Source organism: Hypomesus nipponensis, chromosome 15 (assembly GCF_054491055.1).
Source record: "Hypomesus nipponensis isolate SF chromosome 15, ASM5449105v1, whole genome shotgun sequence".
Lineage (NCBI taxonomy): Eukaryota > Metazoa > Chordata > Actinopteri > Osmeriformes > Osmeridae > Hypomesus > Hypomesus nipponensis.
The window spans coordinates 9,622,643-9,640,598 of NC_140375.1; the positions used below are offsets into that span (position 1 = coordinate 9,622,643).

The 17,956-nt window shown below is 42.3% G+C and overlaps 1 protein-coding gene across 4 annotated transcripts in view; it reads right to left on the reverse strand.

Annotated features, from left to right (window-relative positions):
• tpst1 (tyrosylprotein sulfotransferase 1) overlaps positions 1-11,195 on the reverse strand; it is a 30,896-nt gene extending 19,701 nt beyond the window's left edge. For all 4 annotated transcript variants that reach the window (XR_014729991.1, XR_014729990.1, XM_084675073.1 and 1 more), the window contains exons 1-2: positions 10,977-11,195; positions 1,397-2,468 (exon numbers count right to left, since the gene is read on the reverse strand). Coding sequence is in view for 2 of the 4 variants with exons in the window: in XM_084675073.1 (XP_084531199.1) it covers positions 1,397-2,268 (872 nt within the window). In the remaining 2 variants the exon portion in view is untranslated. The remainder of the gene's footprint in view (positions 1-1,396; positions 2,469-10,976) is intronic.
• Positions 11,196-17,956: the final 6,761 nt, after the last annotated feature.

The window sequence follows — 17,956 nt, forward strand, 5'->3', positions numbered from 1 at the left end:
ACGTGGCAGGATGGGGGGGGGGGGGGGGGGTTACATCCAGAGACAAACTCCCCCATAGTACTGTAACCATAACAATTCTGACATGAGTCAGGGGCCATTAGGAAAAGCTAACCGACCTTCCTACAGTAGTCAGGCATTTGGAGAGAAATGGCTTGTGGGGTTCTCACCCTGAACAGGGCCAGGACCATTAATCCCCAGATAATAATGTGCAAGTGTATTGAAAAGTTTAGAGGCTTGATGAACACACGGTATGGAAATGTTTCACGTTTCTGGCCCCGTAAAGGGCCTGCCTCAGGCCAATCACAATTTAGTTAAGTTTGTTGCTAACTCACTTGCTAACGTCTGACTACATGCTGATAAACAACAGTGCCAGAAGGCATTCCTCTCTTACTCCCCTGTGAGAGTTACAGTTCTGAGCCAACCAAGACATGAGCAGGCCCAAACTAGTTTTATTGCAAAACCCTGCTGCAGTGGGAATGTCGTTGAGTCTGCTTGTTCAACATGCGTTCCTTCTCGGCTCAATGTTAATGCAAGCAGCTATCTACCCAATAAAGTCATGTGTTTATTCAACTGACGTTACTTCAGCAATGAAGTAACACTGAACAAATAAGCAACACAGTTGGACAGGCAGCATCTTGTAAACAGAAACCTTGCCCCTGTGGTCGCAGCTGCATGTTCTCGTTAAGGGAGTACAAAAATGTAGATGTCATCAATACATAGGCGAGAGAACTGCCCGAAGTAGTGAAAGAGAGAACCTGCATTGCAAAGGAGCACTTCTGTATCTAAAATGGAAGAAAAGTGACCCTACCTCAAATTCAGCTGCAAACAAAAGACATGACCCAGAAAGTTAGATGATGCATGGGGTTCTCTGGTTCCTAATTTACACTCCCCCACCCCTCCACAAACCTTGTCCCAGATTAGTAATGGAACAGCAAAAAAAGCGTATTTCTCCAGTCCGAGACATGAGGTCACTGACCGCGCGTCTATGAGTAGTTCTCACTTCTTGACACTACTTGCCACTTCTGAAGCTTGCATTAGTTCAATTCCTCAACATAGATTTGATTTATTATTAGACTAAGACTGGTGTGATTACATGGTTTGTGATCTAATCTATTGAGTTGAGAAGGGGCAATGTGGAGAATGTATGCAGAGAAACAGTAAATACAACAGTTGGGAAGACGGAGATTATATCTTAATCACAATTCCAACCCTCCATCCCTTTAGAATCCTGTGCAAATCTGAGAGGATTGGACAACAAATGTGGCATAAAAACTCAACCTAACCTATCATAGAAGGAGTTGTAGATCTATTTAACCTATCCAATCCTCTCAGATCGGCCAAAGTCTCCAGAAGGGATTTGGGCTAACGGGGCTATGGGATTTGGAGTGTGACTTACTTGGAAAGGGACACTCCTCCGGCCTTCCCGATAAGCTCCTCATGGTGGAGCACCGCTTCATTCCAGGGAATGTCGAGGAATTTCAGCAGCGTCCTCATCCACTTCTCTGGGTGGAGGACCAGCTGTTCATAGTGCACAGGCAGGCACTTGTCTGCCGCCTCCAGGCACTGAGTGTACATGGTCTCTATGGCCCGGTTCCACTTGGTGAGGCAGTCCCTGTAGCTGCCCAGGTCAAAGCCGGCGATGGTCACCTTCCGCGAGATCATGGAGTGGACCGAAGCACGGCCATCCCGGATCATCAATATAAACTTAGCCCGAGGGAAGATCTTGGCCAGGTAGGACAGTGACTTAAGTGCAAAAGGGTCCTTGTTGCACAAGAAGTTGGCTGGTTCGCCGTGCTTGACGATGATCTCCAGCAGGAAGGCCTGCATGGCAGCATCCAGCACCTCATCAGTCACGCCCGCCTCGTCCAGACGCATCTTCTCCCGGCCCGAGCGGCTCCACATCTGCTTCATGGCCAGGATGCGGGGGATGACGCGCGTCTCCTCGCCACAGCGCACCTCTGGGTGGGCGTCGAGCATGGCGCGCATCAACGTGGTGCCACTGCGGGGGACGCCGCCAATGAAGATAAGAGGCATGTCCTTGTTGTAGACAAAGGGGCTGCTGAGATTCTGGCCCGTCCGCAGGGTAGTCCGCATGCTGCCGCCCAGCGAGGACAGGGCCAGGACCCTGCCAGGACCAGAGCCAGGCTGACTGCGCTCTTCGATGCGGTGGTGGCACTCCATGGCGTGACGTCCCAAGTAGAACACTGTGACGGAGCTGATGACCAGACAGGCCACCAGCAGGTTTTGCTTTAGTTTGCCGATTATCATGATGGTGGATGAATAGGGGCTGGGGAAGAGGTCGAGAAGGGTCACTGAGGGTAATTTGGGGGGAGGAATAGTCGGGAGAGGGGAGAAGGGAAAGGGGGAGTGGTAAGGGGGAGTGGCTCTTCAAGGCTGGCCGGCAGGGGCCGAGCTCGGACTGTGTTCCTGGGTGTGCAGCGCTCGTTGAGTCCCCAGCTCCATCAGGCCTGAGAAACGGTAAAGAAACACTAGACAGATTAATTTCTCATTTCCCCACAACAATATCAACTCAAGTCAACCTTTTTAGTATTGTGTGAGAAACCCAAGATTCTATAGACCCTTTTATTATATTCCGCGAGAACCATTTCACGTGACGGATATCAAGCAACTGCTGTGCAGTCACTGCACACATGAAATAAAACTGAGAACACTAGAGGGAAGAAACTTGTAGAGAAGTGGGAGACCCAGTAATCACAACATTCCAACCTTCATTTCAAGCCAACACCACTCTACAACTCTTTTTTAGAGAGACACGCCACAACATAAAGCCACAACTGAAGCCCACAGTTGACACTGAACCAGGAAATGAATAGCTGAAGCCAAAGAGCATCACAGCAGCAATTTCAAGTACAAGATGAGCATGACTACACACAGTCAAACAGCTCAAACAAAGTTTCTAAATGTATGAGTTAGTAGCTTCACTTGCACCAGGAAGAGTCCTGATCAGAATGTTCTGTTTGTTTTACATTGTACATTTCTGTGGAAACGTACTGCAGGAACAAGACATTCAACCTTCCGTTTCTCATTTAGCTGTGAGCAAGAACACCAGAGACTTTTCCTCCTTGAAAGAGTGGGTGGTGTTTTTTATTGAGGAACACACATCGCACATAAAGCCTGCACACCGCATTGCTCTGGCAAGCGGCTTTCCTGCTGCCGAAGTAACTCACTGGCAACAACGATGGTTGTGGAAAGGTTGTCTGAAGGTTCGCTCTACCGTTGTCATTCCCAGGCATAATTACGCCACTTATAAGGAGTGTGTAGAGGGGGTGAAAAACTGTGTATGTGTGTGTGTGTGTGGGGGGGGGGCACAGCAGGTCACCTCACAGTTGGTTGGAGCCCTCTGCATCTAACAGTCAAACAACAGCTAAGCACAGGGAAAAAAAAGACTTGGCGAAGCTGTGAGTTCCCAGAGAAGACATATGGGTTCCCACTGACTAGTGTGGAGGGCTGGATAAGACCAGCAACCCAGACATATGACAGCACAGCTCTGGTTCTGTTTACTTAGGATACACTCGATAACGATTTGTTCTTGACAAATCTTGGGTTAGTTTTTGAGTATGGGTCAATGTTATTCCTGGAAACACATGCCTTTAGGTAAACATGGAGGATTAGATTCCCTTCTCTGTATCATGAGGAGGCGAGAGATGAAACTGATCTTAGATTAGCGGATGAGGCCGCAGGACACAATTCCACAAGCAACACAGCTGGTTGGTGATGGTGGTGGGGGGTGTCTTGCATAAACTATATTCAATGCCGAGTGAATTTGACATCAGGAAGACAACACCTTCACACATCTACGTTGATGAGACCTTCAGGACTGCTACCACACCTCCTTGCTTTCAAACCTCTCTAGTTACTGGAGCCGTCACTTTATTGCAAGTTTGTCAGAAGAACTGAGACCTGCTCCATGGCTGCAGCTACACATTCACAATACCAAACTAACAAATTTAACAGCATTTCATAGCCCATACACTTAACAAACATGAATGTGACAGGTGAGGGCATGACAAGATAAGACTACATCATCCAAAAGCGCTCAGACACACACACACAGTACAGCGACAAGACAGGCAAGAAACATTATGAGAGGATACATGTCCGTAACAATTAGGATTGTGAACTGCTTAAAAGCTATAATTACAAGCCCTGCTTCCTATTACAGAGTTCCGTTATTACAGAGTTGAAACTCTAAAAACGTTTCTATTGAACATGGTTTTCTGCTGTATTTAAAAAACACAGTTAATTTTTTTACCTAGATATCCTAGCAAGACTTTTTAGCGCGTTTAGGCGTTGTTAGACATAACACTACTGGGCACAGGCCCCTAATTCATATCCCTTTTTTTTTTCAAGCTTGCAGCGCCAAATGCACTACTAGGCTATAGAAACTCCCCTTGCTTAACCCAATATACAACTGTTCAGGGATGCAAGTTTGATATCAGCTTTGGCAGGGACATCAATAGTTAACACGAGCGCAAACATTTTTTTTGCATTTATTTGAGCGCAAATTCTGTTTTTTTTTTTAGCTTCACGTTATTGTTTTTATGTTTTAGTCAAAATAAGATGATTGGTAGGCCTATCATTTAGAAACCATCTTTAGTTTTGTAATGTTTCTTAGCGTACCTCAATTCTGACTTGCGTGCCGAGTCCGACCTGGGGGGTATTCCAGAAAGCAGGTTATGACATACCCAGGTAAGTTAACTCCCCAGCTGACACCCAGCATTGAAGCAACATTGCCAGGTTGCTGCAACTTTGTGAATCAGCTGGTGGGTTAATTTACCTGGTTATGTTGCATAACCTGCTTTCTGGATTACCCCCCCTGGACCTGTGTCTGTGCTGCAGTGGCTATTTGGCAAGCTCAAAAGAACGAGCTGACATGGAATTCTGAATGCGTATAAGTTTGGGTTTTCGGTTTAATACTTTTACAAGCGTTGATTGGGATACTGCATTAATTTTCCAGGATTATCAATCTAAATTAATGCACTGACTAGTAAAGTAAATTGTTAAAACTCAAATTTGAGATTTTACTGGGGTACAGCATATTTATACTGGGGCATGTGCCCCAATAAAAAGGGTCAAACGACGCCCCTGCTCTTTAGTTACACAATACCATTTTCAGTCACTACTGACTAGGGTGAATAGCAACAAATAAATGTACCCATTCCTATTAAACCACATCCAGCAGTAGACCTCAAGCAGAATAAGCTGACAGACAGTGGTGTAAATTGAATATACTGCTATTCTTTTATCTTTTAACAGCCTCTAACCTCCTGAAAATACAAATAGACAGATAAGAGAGGGGGAAAAGATACTAGGATAAAGAAAACTGCATTTTACACATGGCTATCCAGGTCCCTCAATAGTGTAATATGTGCCAGTCTAGACAGTTAAGAGTGTGTGTTTCCCTGTAACAGTATTACATCTTCCATAGATCCTTATGGACGTATTGGTGGTTTTAATAATGTTGGCCATCTTTTACAAAAAACTTGAAACATTTCCCAGCACTACTGTGTGAAAGACAAATGTAGTCACAGACTCACTGTCACATTTTCGCTGTACCAGTGGTGCTTATCTCTCCACCTTTCTCACATTGGGCTCTGTCTTTTCTTTCAGCCCACCTACACAAAATCACACCTCTGTGTCTCTTCTCGTTGGTGACTCAAGGCTGAAGGGAAAAGAAAGTGAGAAAAATGCCTGCCAACACCTTTAGACTATTATAGAGAGTGTAAATGAGGCCTCCTCCTTCTCAAGGTTATTTCAGTTCTGAGTTTGCATAGCAGCAGACATTTGCTATCTAAAAGGCATCAGCATACTGTTTTTCTAAAACCACCCGACCAAATCCAGATCTGGAACGTCTCGGGGCCCTGTCTTAAAAGTAAGTGAAGAATATGGAAAAGTAAACAATGGTCCTGCTTTCCAGAGTCTGAGGGAGACATTTCAGGAGGTAAAACATTCCACACTCAAAAGCTACCGGCCTGAGTTACAACTGCGGTTAAAGCTTCAGTGCAGTCTCATGTTTCACCTTTGTGCAGTTGAAAATAAAGAAGGTGTTTGCGTTCAATTAATTGGCGCTCTTTGCTCCTGTTACAGATATTAAATCCACGTCTGATTTTCCTCATTGATCTGTTAGGGAAGCGGGAGAGTGAGGGAGAGAGAGGAGGACTCTCCGTGGAGCTATGTTGAAACCAGACCACGCTGTCACTTAATAACAGAGGAGGTTGTCTTCACGGGCCCTGATGGGCAAGACATCCGCAGAGTCTGTTCTGGCCTTGGGAATGGGGGAAGGGTTCAGAGAGAGGGAAAACAGACATTTCATCTCAAATGAAAAGAAGGATTGTTTTAGGGCAGAGGCGTTGTTGGACATCAAACTCTACTGGGGCACAGGCCCCTAATTCATATCCCTTTTTTTCGTTAAAGCTTGCTGCGCACAATGCACTTCTAGGTTATAGAAACTCCCCTTGCTTAACCCAATATACAACAGTTCAGGGACGCAAGTTTGATATCAGCTGGCAGGAACATTAATAGTTAATGCGAGCATGCAAAAAATTTTCGCATTCATTTGAGCGCAAATTTTCTTTGAGCTTCATGTAATGTTGTTTTTGTCAAAATATGATGATTGGTAGGCCTATAAATTTTTTTTGTAATCTTTTAATAGCCTACCTCGATTCTGACTGTTGCATTACCTGCTTTCTGGAATTACCCCCCTGGACTTCTGTGTCCATGCAGCAGTGACTATTTGGCAAGCCCAAAAAGCGCTGACATGGAATTCTGCATGCATATAGGTTTGTGTTTTCCCAATCAACACTTTTACAAGCGTTGATTGGGATACTGCGTTAATTTTTTTCTGGGATTATCAATCTAAATTAATGGACTGCCTAATAAAGTAAATTGTTAAAACTCTAACTTTTGATTTTACTGGGGCACAGCAAATTCATACTGGGGCACGTGCCCCAGTAAAAAGGGTCGAACGTTGCCCCTGTTTTGGGGGCTTCCTCCCCAATGCTATTCCCTTTACATTGCAGTCTAACAACAAGCATGCTTTTGAATTATGTTAATTCAGTAGTTTTCCACACTGATAGGGTAATTATTGATAGATCAAATATGACAATAACTGTATAGGGCATAAGACCCCTGTTCTGTTTCAAATGTTACAACTATATATTCTACTTTTTTGAAACAACCAATAAAATACACTTTGAAAGTCAAGAAATACTAGAATACAAAAATGAATTGCAACTATACTAAAATGTAACCATTTGCAAGGATCAGATGTCACACACAACACAAGCTCTTCCCCAAGTGTTTTCCAACTGGACATTTGGTATGCCTCTACTCTCACATGACAGCTGAATCAATCGAAACAGTGGCACTTAACCTGGACATGGATTTTGACCTTCCTGAGAAAGGTGGATTGTCTCACCTTAACCATGTGGTAAAATAGGGTATCAGCATATGATAAGGCCTAGATGTTTTGTTACAATCTTCCGTGTCTTCACTACATGTCCAGGTTTCAAAGGAGGGGAACAGAAATCACTAACCTGCAGTTAGCCTGCCCTGAGGGTTTATCACGAGGTATTTAGAAAAGTAGCACACAGGAAAGGTAAACAGAGTTCTCCCCCAATTATTTGGACAATAAACCTGATGTCACTCCTCCCCTGGGGCTTATGCACCTGCTATTTCATTGAGGGCCTGACACAAAGGCTTTCTTACTGATTAAATATTGGTCAAGCTAACATTCTTACTAATGTAAAGAAGTTTTAACATTTAATTTTTTTCTAGTTCCATGTGATGACAGAGGTAATTTAGTGTGACTGGCATTTATCTAGACAAATGTATTCTTGTTATGACATTTCTCAGTACATTTGAAATATTTTGAACAACAGTATGTTAACCAATGTTAGCATCCCAGTATAATGTTGGAATGCTGCATATGATCCACAGTTCTGAGAGAAATAAATAAATAAATGTCACATTAGACATTTTCCTCATGAGACCCTAGCCTACAGTGCATTCTGGGATCAGGTTACAATAATTTCCATTTGAAATGGAGGCAATAGCATTGGGGGGTGCCAGCTCAAGTGAAAGGTCAGCACTCCAGAAAACCATTAGTCCCCCTTGACTTCAGAAGTGCTGCAGGAAGGAACTTCTCTCTCCGTTGTGACTGAGCTATGCATAACAACGTCTACTGAATCCAGAACGCTCAATAGAGGAGCTAGACTGTGCCATACAGTATGCCATATGGCATACTTTTCCCTACTAATGACAAAATGCACGATCACATTTACAAAGTCTGTATTCTCAGACTATTCTCCATGTGCATGTACTGAACGCATACCAAACCGTATATTATTAGTGGACACACTTGTTATCTAGCATTTAGCATAAAATGATTAACCAGTATGGGCAGCAAGCAGACAAAACAGAAATCGAGTGATATTAATCATAGTAGGCATTTCAATCAGCCACTCCAGAGCTCCAGAGCCACCGGGCACAGTGGCAAGAACCCTGGCACCACTTCATTAGCATCTCCTGATAAATGGTTGGTCTGCTCCTTGCCTTCTCTTCACAGCAACCATGCAGCAGCTCACGCACACCAAACAATATTAATCATCATTGCATCGTTTCATTTTAAGGATGAGATAAGGGTAATGTTCTTGCGGGCACAAGGACATAAAGCAGTAGTCTGAACTGAGAGTGCATGAGCCGATTCAAGTTAAATCCAAATAGGTATCTGTTTACAGACAGATTCCTAAGTGGGTCTCAAGAAACTTGATGCATATTCTACTTAAAACTTCCAGTACTCAAAAAAAATGGGTTAGGTCCCAGAATTATTATTTTTTTACATTTCACTTACTCAAACAGTGAGAGCACCAGAATGAGGAGAAGAATCAATACTGTATTGTCACTTCCACACCAAGCGAGATCCATTTAGCACAGCAACGGGGCCATCCATTTCCACTGAAAAATACCCTTATTTCCAAGGTTATCATTTATCCATTAAGACGGTGCACAGGAAAGTGGGCCATATCTGAACACTGCGGCCTAAACCAGCACAGCATCTATAAGGATCCATGTTACAAATGTTACCGTCTCAGCGAGAAGAAAAGACATGCACATGTAACGGGTATGTAACGGACATGGTCTTGCAAGTTCTGTCAGAGGTATCTGGCCAATGTTAACCCCTACAGGGAGTCGAACCTGCCACCTCTCGACTTCTAAGCGCAACCACTACCAGCTACGCCAAAGACAAGCTAGCTATTCTTCGACGCGGGTGGCCCATTACATACCTGAGGAGTGAGTTTCACAGATTCACACTGGTTACACACAGACCACATCGTCCATCTAGAAAAGCACAACAAATCCTGAGTTTCACCAGAGATATTCATCTCCTTAAAGACTCTAGTGGTGCTAGAAGCAATGAAGGATTATTAGAGCTCACAGCAATGTTGTGGTCGAATCTGAGAGGTGTAGCCTAACTGTAAAAAAACATATGCCCCCTTTGTACATACCTGATGAATGTTTAGTGCGGACTCTGCAAGCTACCAGCAGCACGTTTCCTCCCGGTTAGTGTAAGGCAAGCAACTGACAACACCACTGCAGCATCACTTACCCCAATGAAGGAACAGAGGATAATAAATAAGGAATCACTAATCAGTAAAACGACTCAGGATTGGCAAAAGAGACAGCAGAATGGGATAAATCAGCCAATGAATCAAGACAGTGTCAGCTTGGGATAATTACTTAGCAGGCACCGTGAAATACACTGTGGGCAAATTAATGATATTAGTCATCAAATAATGTCACACACATATTCGTGGGCAGGTAGGAAGGATATTTGTTTTCTATTGTAAAAAATGCTGGTTTGAGTCATCATAATTGCAAGGCAGTATGAGTATCATTTTCAAACCAGGAAATGAGGGGGAACGTGCCAAAGACCAAACAGCAGACACATCCTGCCGCTGAGGGGGGCAGAAGTTCAGGAAAAGACTTGAACCTAACTGGACTTTGTCTTCATTCAGACCACCTGCAAAAGCAGATGTGGGAGCAACAACTACCAAGAATATAAAACGGTACCAAGTTACCCTGGAATGGGGTATTATAAAGCTTGGCTACAAAATAATAAAACCTGAACAAATCTATGGGTTACAAAATGGATTTGTTAAACTAAAATCATGCAAGATCACGTCTCCTAGCACCTGCTTATTGTGAGCTTTATTGAATATTTTCTGTCAAAATTGCTGATGGGAGGATGGCAAACATGACGGGATTTAGTTCACAATTGTGGTAATCCCTTAAATGTAGTCACAGGGATTAATTTTATTCAGCAAAAATATATGAAAAAACACTGCATTTAATTGTTTTAAGGTGTTGCCTAAATGAAGATAAAGTACGCCAGTTCAGACTACAGCCTACATATTCCTAAAATGGCACCCCGTTAACAAATTTACATAATTTTCCAAGTTACATACAGGGCTTATTTGTGTGGACATATCTAAGAATTACTTCGGATCCAATAGGTCCGTTAAGTAGGGTTACAAAAACGGTCTCTAAAGATATTCTATTTTGCTACACATAAAACAGGTAGCTGGTCATGTGTGGTTTTCACATCCAAGGCAGGAAACAGTAGCAAATCCAGAAAATCCGTCTAAAACCTTGTGCATGACAAGACCAAAACAAAACTGACACTCGTTTTGTTTTGTTATTGGCATAGCCTTCAGATGATTTATGTCGCGAGATAAATGTTAAGAGGTATAGCGCACGTGAATAACACCATTAAAGTATTTAACCCCATTCGCATATTTGAAACTTAAATAACTGAAGGCTGAGTTAGAATGAGAATAATAAATTCACAGAAGGCTATCGGTATGCCTAAAAAGACTAGTTCTACATTGTCGTGGTAACTGATGGAAAAGGCAGCAAAAGAGGCATTGACTATTAAATTTTCTCTTGGTACCCACCAAATAATGTTACGGATCCGTTGCAGGAGAGAGTTGTCTAGTTGATTAGCTAGCTAACTGTTCCAAAGTGTTGACAATCGTTGACAATACATTCCGTTCGTATTGTCTGCTCAAAACGGCATTCTCGTTATATTACACACAAAAATACTTATTACTGCTCTCTCTACATTTGTAGCTATATGTGCAAAACCGTCACCACTACTTACTAGACTGGTGCCACAGCCTTGAAAGACACTTTGTTATTGGGCCACCTTTGGGTTGTTACCGAAAGACGTGCCTGTCTCAGAGCTGAGGATTGGCCAAATGCATGAGGGGCGGGAATACAATGTGGCAAGCTTTTTAAAGAGACAGTGAACTAAGGTGAGGCCTGATGCAGTGTTGTTCAATAGGCTTTGCGAGGCTACAATATATCAATTAAGGTCATATCCATTTTTTTTTAGGCCAACATACCTGGTCCTGAGAATCATGTTGTTCTGCTCTTGATAATATCACGAGCTGGCATACTCAACAATCCGCCATCACTGTGTAGTTTTTAATCTGTGAAGCATTGTGGGACACAATTTAAAGCTGTTGATCTCTCCCTTAATGTCCTTGAGTGGTTTAGTCTGTTTACACCGACTCACCCGCTCAGCACTACTTGTCTGAGGGGTGGCCTTGCAAAGATGGGGTTGGCATGGTGTTCACAGGCTTATTGAATCAGTGCACTGCCTGCTACCTACAAAACCACTCTTTAAAACCCTTTGAGGAACAAATGTGCTGGCTGAGAGAAAAGAAATAGGTGGTTTGTGGTGTTATTATTGTCAACATTGAATACGTTCAAGCAAAAGCTAAACTTTTGTCTTATTTCCAATAAAAATCATTTTACATCAGAAAATACAAATACTTGGTAGGTCAGACACTACTAATGCTTGTATCAAAAATTCTAATTGAAGTCTGATTGTTTCAGATGTTATGGGGTAGCTTCTAAATACATGACTATGACTAAACGTGATGTCTCATAACACCCCTTCATAAGTCCTGCCCATACAGAAAAATTATTTGTCGAGTACCATTCAATTTGCAAGTTATTAGATATATTCCATTATATCTTTGTAATTGCAAAACATTTTCATTCAATATCTGCATGCCTGAAGGACTTAGCATGATTTATTTTAGACAAAATTGAAGAGAGCTCAATAAAAAAGTTGGAATGGATCAGGTGAAGCACATAGCTTTCAATTGCCTCCAGCCAATTCATTGCCTTGTAGCAAAGACATCCTTCCAGCAATCATCATAAATGTCCTTATCTGAAGGACACGAATAGCGAGAGACCAAGAGATAGAGACCTTGGTGCATTTGCCTCCTCCTGACTAAGTTGACAGATCGAGTCTCTCACAGAAAATATCACTTTCTGTCCCAAGGACCTTTCTCATGGTAAAAATCCTTTGAACCTAGAGGCAGAGGGGCGAAATAGAGATGCCAGGTGATCAATGATGCTATTATGGCAGAATCTCTTGTTTCAGTGAGACTGAATGGTCAGCACAGACCAGCACTCATCTCTGGCAGAGTTCAAAGTGCACGTTAACTGATCCAAGTGGTACTGAGAATTTGAGACCGAATGTACACAGCCGTACAGTGAATTGCTCTGTGTGAAGGTACATTGATATGCTGTATAGTCCAGACTGTTAATTAGACAAGGTCCACTTGTCACATGTTGTTACTTTCTCATTTTTTGTTCACAGCTCAACAGCAATTTTGTGAAACTCGTTAACACTAGAGTTGTGACAAAGCAGCCTGGAAATCACATTTCCAAGTCCCTTGAGGCCTTGAGACCACAGAGCTCTCAATGTACACCTCAGCATACCGATTCCACTGCAAACCATAGACCATTCATCTGCAAAGGCACATAACTCGAAAATGAATTCAGCAGTTCTGAAAAGGAAGATGGAGGTCAAAAATGCTGCCAACTCAATGGATCCCCCTGAGAACCGTTTGAGAGACAAATTCAGAGCTCTAATGGAGTGTGAGAACGGATGGGAATCACAGGAGAATTGAAGGAAATTACAAATCTGCACCATATCTCACAATGCCCCACACTTCAGGGGTTTAAAAAAAGAACTGTGATATAGGTTAGATATAGGGTTGGGGGCCTTGGGATGCAGAGCGAAAAGACACAACGCAATTAAATAAGTGTGAAGGTTATCATCCTCTATCAACATCGACAAACTAAATATACTGTGTTGTTTGTAGTTTTCCACAGTTAAAGGTTCTTAGAGTTCTGAGTATATCTTCTTTTTCGCAACCCAATTATGAAATGAGAAAAGATACAAAAGATCTTGTTAAACCTTTTCAGAATTATGCTGCACTTGCTCTGGTATGAATGTTGACAAGCATGTCAAGCAAACAAATTGAATTAGATTGGCCTTCCATGACTCAGTTTCACAGTTAGTTTGGCTGTCTGTTCTGACAAAAAGACTGCTGATGAACGCTGTCCCCCTCATCACATCCTGTAAACACAGAAGATCCAGGGTCATTACAAATGTACTGTCATTGTGTGGAATGGCTCATCATTGAGCATAAAAAAGCAAGTTTCTCTGCAAACTTCCCTTAACCTCTCAATGAAACAGCTTGCTGTGTTTTCCACCCTAATGTGGCTTTGAATGACACAGTTGTCTTTATCATTTTTATTATATTGTGTCTACCAAAGTGTATTTGTAAGTGTTTACATTTTGCCTGTCTAGAATCCTCCTAGTGATTTCCCTACCAACGAAAGACAATGTGGATTTTGTTTTATTTCTTCAACTAAACTGGTTGGGAATTGGCAAAAGAGTTCCACACTAACACACTGTCATTGTTAACTTTCCTCTGTACCACAAATCATTAGGCCTACCGTTTCATTTGTGATTTTTAAAAGAACCAGAAAAATGTGTAGAGAGCAATATCGTGCTCCAGGCAAAAGTTCCAGATCAGGACAGGTGTTACAGGTGGTTTGAATTAATCAGATTACTGGCTTGTGCTATACACAATTTCATTTTTTTCACTTGGGTGCTTTGGCACAATGTGATAACACCCCTGCAGATTTTCCTTGTGAAATAATTAATTATTCTCTTGTTTGCTAACTTTGCCTCTCTGTCAATATCTGAAATAGATCCTCCTCTCAGGACCATCACTATCAGCATGACATGTATGTGTGTTAGAGGGAAATAGGGAAGCAAAAACAACTGGTGGCTTACTAAAGACAGGTCTTCACACACACAGTAAGTCCTTATTCCCACGATTTGCCTAGCATCGTCTGTCCCTGTTTGCTTTCCTGGCAAACTCAACATTCTACATTTCCCCTGATCCTGAGACGCAGCCTATGATCAGCCATCATTAGTGATATCACTGCTGTTCTAGACTCTACAACATCAACAACAACAAGTACAACAAACACTTAAAATTCCACACAGATATTGCAAAGATAATTGAATAAAGGCTTGCTCTGCTGCTCTGAGAAGTCAGGTTGGAGCTGGCAGTTCACAATACCATCCACGGTTTGGCAATAAAACCAAAGTAACAGGAGAGTTCCAAGATGTGAGGGCATTTCTGTGTTGATTATGAATAATAGCTGTAACAATTCCAATGAGTTAACTCTTCTACAAGATGGGCCATTTCCAGAGGCGTTGTTAGACATCAAACTCTACTGGGTCACAGGCCCCTAATTCATATCCCTTTTTTTTTCAAGCTTGCTGCGCACAATGCACTACTAGGCCATAGAAACTCCCCTTGCTTAACCCACTATAAAACAGTTCAGGGACGCAAGTTTAATATATGGAATTCTGAATGCATGTAGGTTTGGGTTTTGGGTTAAATACTTTTACAAGCCTTGATTGGGATACTGTGTAAATTTTCCAGGAATATCAATCTTAATTAATGCACTGTCTAATAAAGTAAATTGTTAAAACTCAAACTTTGTTTTATCTATTTTACTGGGGCATAGCAGATTTATACTGGGACACGTGCCCCAGTAAAAAGGGTCTGACGATGCCCCATGTCATTTCTATTACTAAACCAAAAGGTAATTTATAATTAATTTCCACCCTAAATGTAAGCACAAAAGTCACTTTTTTTCTTATTTTCTTTCAGAATTTGGTCAAACTTCACATGTTGAAGACCCCTTCATTGATTAGAAATAATTCAAGACAAACTTTTTGTGGATAAGGACAAAGCCAGTATGCATCCATTGCATTCAAACTCCAGCAATACTTCTGTGTCCCAGACTCTCAGGCATCTCTGCCTGCCTTTTCTCTGGTTCCCAATTAGCAGCCGAGCATCTGGGTTGATGAATCAACAGCAACTCAAAAGAAGCAAAAAATAAGGATCCCTTGGCCCAGATACTTAACTACTCAAAGCCCAAGAGGGTAAGGTAACATGCAGAAATACACAGGCAGCACAATGGGAACTATGTGTCCTACGCCAGAGTGCCAAGGATAAGGTGAAGAGTTTTAGGAAATAATTTGTTGAGTTTTCTTTTTTTAAAGATCCTGTACAGCAAATTCCATGATTTGCTTCTCAGTACATTACATACGTGTGAAATTAGTTCCTGAAAGCATGTGCAAAGCACAAAAACTTTGTTGCACTGAAATCTGGAGTTAGACCGTTCAACAGTTTCTCTTCCGTTTTCTCTTCCGTTTCCGACCGATCTACGTCACAGCGACCTATCTACGTCACAGCAACCTATCTACATCAGATCACAGACGGTTGCATTCTGTTACTCAGCTGGTATGATGCAACGACAAAGTAATTGATACATACAACACTCATAGACTGCAGGTAGGTCTGTTCTGATATCTGCAATTGATTTAGCTACTGTTGTGTTGCTGTTGTCGCTAAATTCAATAAAGGGGGCGGAGATTCAGCTCCTTCAGGCTACACACCCCCCCAGTCTCAAGCAGATACACATACTTGTCGGTGTTTTTTTTCATTCGAATTTGGATGGGTAGTTAACAACACATTATCCTGTGGTGTAATGTAATTAAAACTAATTTTCAATTCCACTTTACAGGATCTATAAGCATTTTTTAAGCTGCAAAAAAAATAGCTGATTAGTTATTAACAGGGTGACACAAGCGCCATATTTTTTAAATTAATGACAGTCCCATGCTCCCATGCTATTCCAAATTCAACTCACAAAGGTCTGATCTTAATGTCATGTGCCCCCCCTCCACCATCCAAGCAAACTATGACCCACTAATTTCTTTACACAAAGAACAAGATAAAAGTGTACTTGTTATGAGTTGTCCCATGCAATCTGTGTCCACATGCACAATTGCTCCATTGTTGTAGCTCTACTAATCTCCTCTATAAAAGATTCCAGTAATGAGCAGGTCTGGTACGCTGCCCTAGGCCCCAGCCATCACCATGACCTCTGCATGGCACGTGCCATTAGAAGGACGCCTTTGTTCATGAAAAACTCCCTCTGTGACTGGTAACCATAACTTGCATTTACAGCGCGTGTACACAAGTACTGTAAACACGCTGTATTCACACAGACTTTTGAATTAACAAGCTGTCCCACCAGTTTAACTGCGGTGAACTGAGCTCGGCAGCAGTCCGGCAGGGTTTCAGACTAAGCTGATTGTCAGAAGTCCACTGTCTGGGTTTGGGTCTGCAGCAGATGGTGCCAGGGGGGAGATATGTTACACAGGAGGGGGTGAGAGTAGTAGGGGATATACTGTACTTTGGGAAGGAAACCAGAGGGGTGGGTGGGAGTGCAGACCTCTGGTGGACGCTATTTAAGCATTGGTTCATAAGATGTTGATAAAACTGGCACAATGCACACAAAGCAGAGAGGGTATATTTGAAGCTGAAGAGGGAGTTTTTGGGATGAAAGCAGTATTGTTGTATTTTACATTTTTGATGGTTTATATTAGCCTGACGTTGTCATTCTCATAATTCTTGTCAAAATATGAGTCTGAAACCGCTCCGTTGGGCTGTGAGTATGGGGCATGTTTCAACCGAACCCGGAAAAAAATGCCTCTTCGCTTAATTGGATAGGCCTGCAACCAATCAGAGCAACGCAATATGTTGTTTGTTGAAAACGAATTCAACCCAAGCGCTCTTTGATTACATGATTGATTACGTTACTGTTAATCATCTGTCCATCATCGTATAAAGCCCGCCCTTACAATTTGATTGGTCCGAACAGCTCCTGTTCGGACATACTTTTTCCCAAAACTAGCGATCCCAGACCCAACTTCCCGGCCAAATGTATTTGTGAGTGTTAAGTTGGGCAGGCAGCCAGGCTAGGTTGATACATCATCCTTATGCAATTATCTTGGTTTCTGGCTGGATGATGGTACGGAGTATGGATCTGAGGAAACATTTTGGAAAATAATTGGTGGAAGCACTTATAAGGATGAAAAGGCTCAGGAGAAATTATGAGAGGAATTTCATAATTGTGAGAAATAAGGATTCCAAGCAGGATGACGATAGTACTGATCATGAAGGTAAATATAAGTACAATTTGAATAAGAAGTAGAACAGGGTGAGGGGGTTGGGGTTGGGGGACATACAATATTTTGTATACTGTATCGTAGGTCTGGGGCAAATTCACAGAACAAAGACCGAAGTGGTCTGATTGTATTTATCCTGCCAATAAGACCACCCTCCAGACATTTCATAACTTACCAGAGGCTCACATCTACAACTGAGACCACTTCAGAGAGGAAATCCCTTTAAAATGAGAGGGGGAGCGGAGCTGCTGTTTGCTATGGCCTGCTGGATGACTCACAAGTCCTTTCAGACAGCTGGAATATTTTGAGGCCCCTCAGGTTTAGATAGGACGCACGTACACAGACGTGTAGATCAAACATATCTTTAGATCCATTCACTCATATTCAGGATCCAGACCTACACACAGCTATTTGCCTATTTCCTAATAATTGTTTTAAGGGTTGTAGTGGAAAGGAACGGAGAAACTCTCAGCACCAGACTTATTATTAGTTCAAGTATTAGGTTTA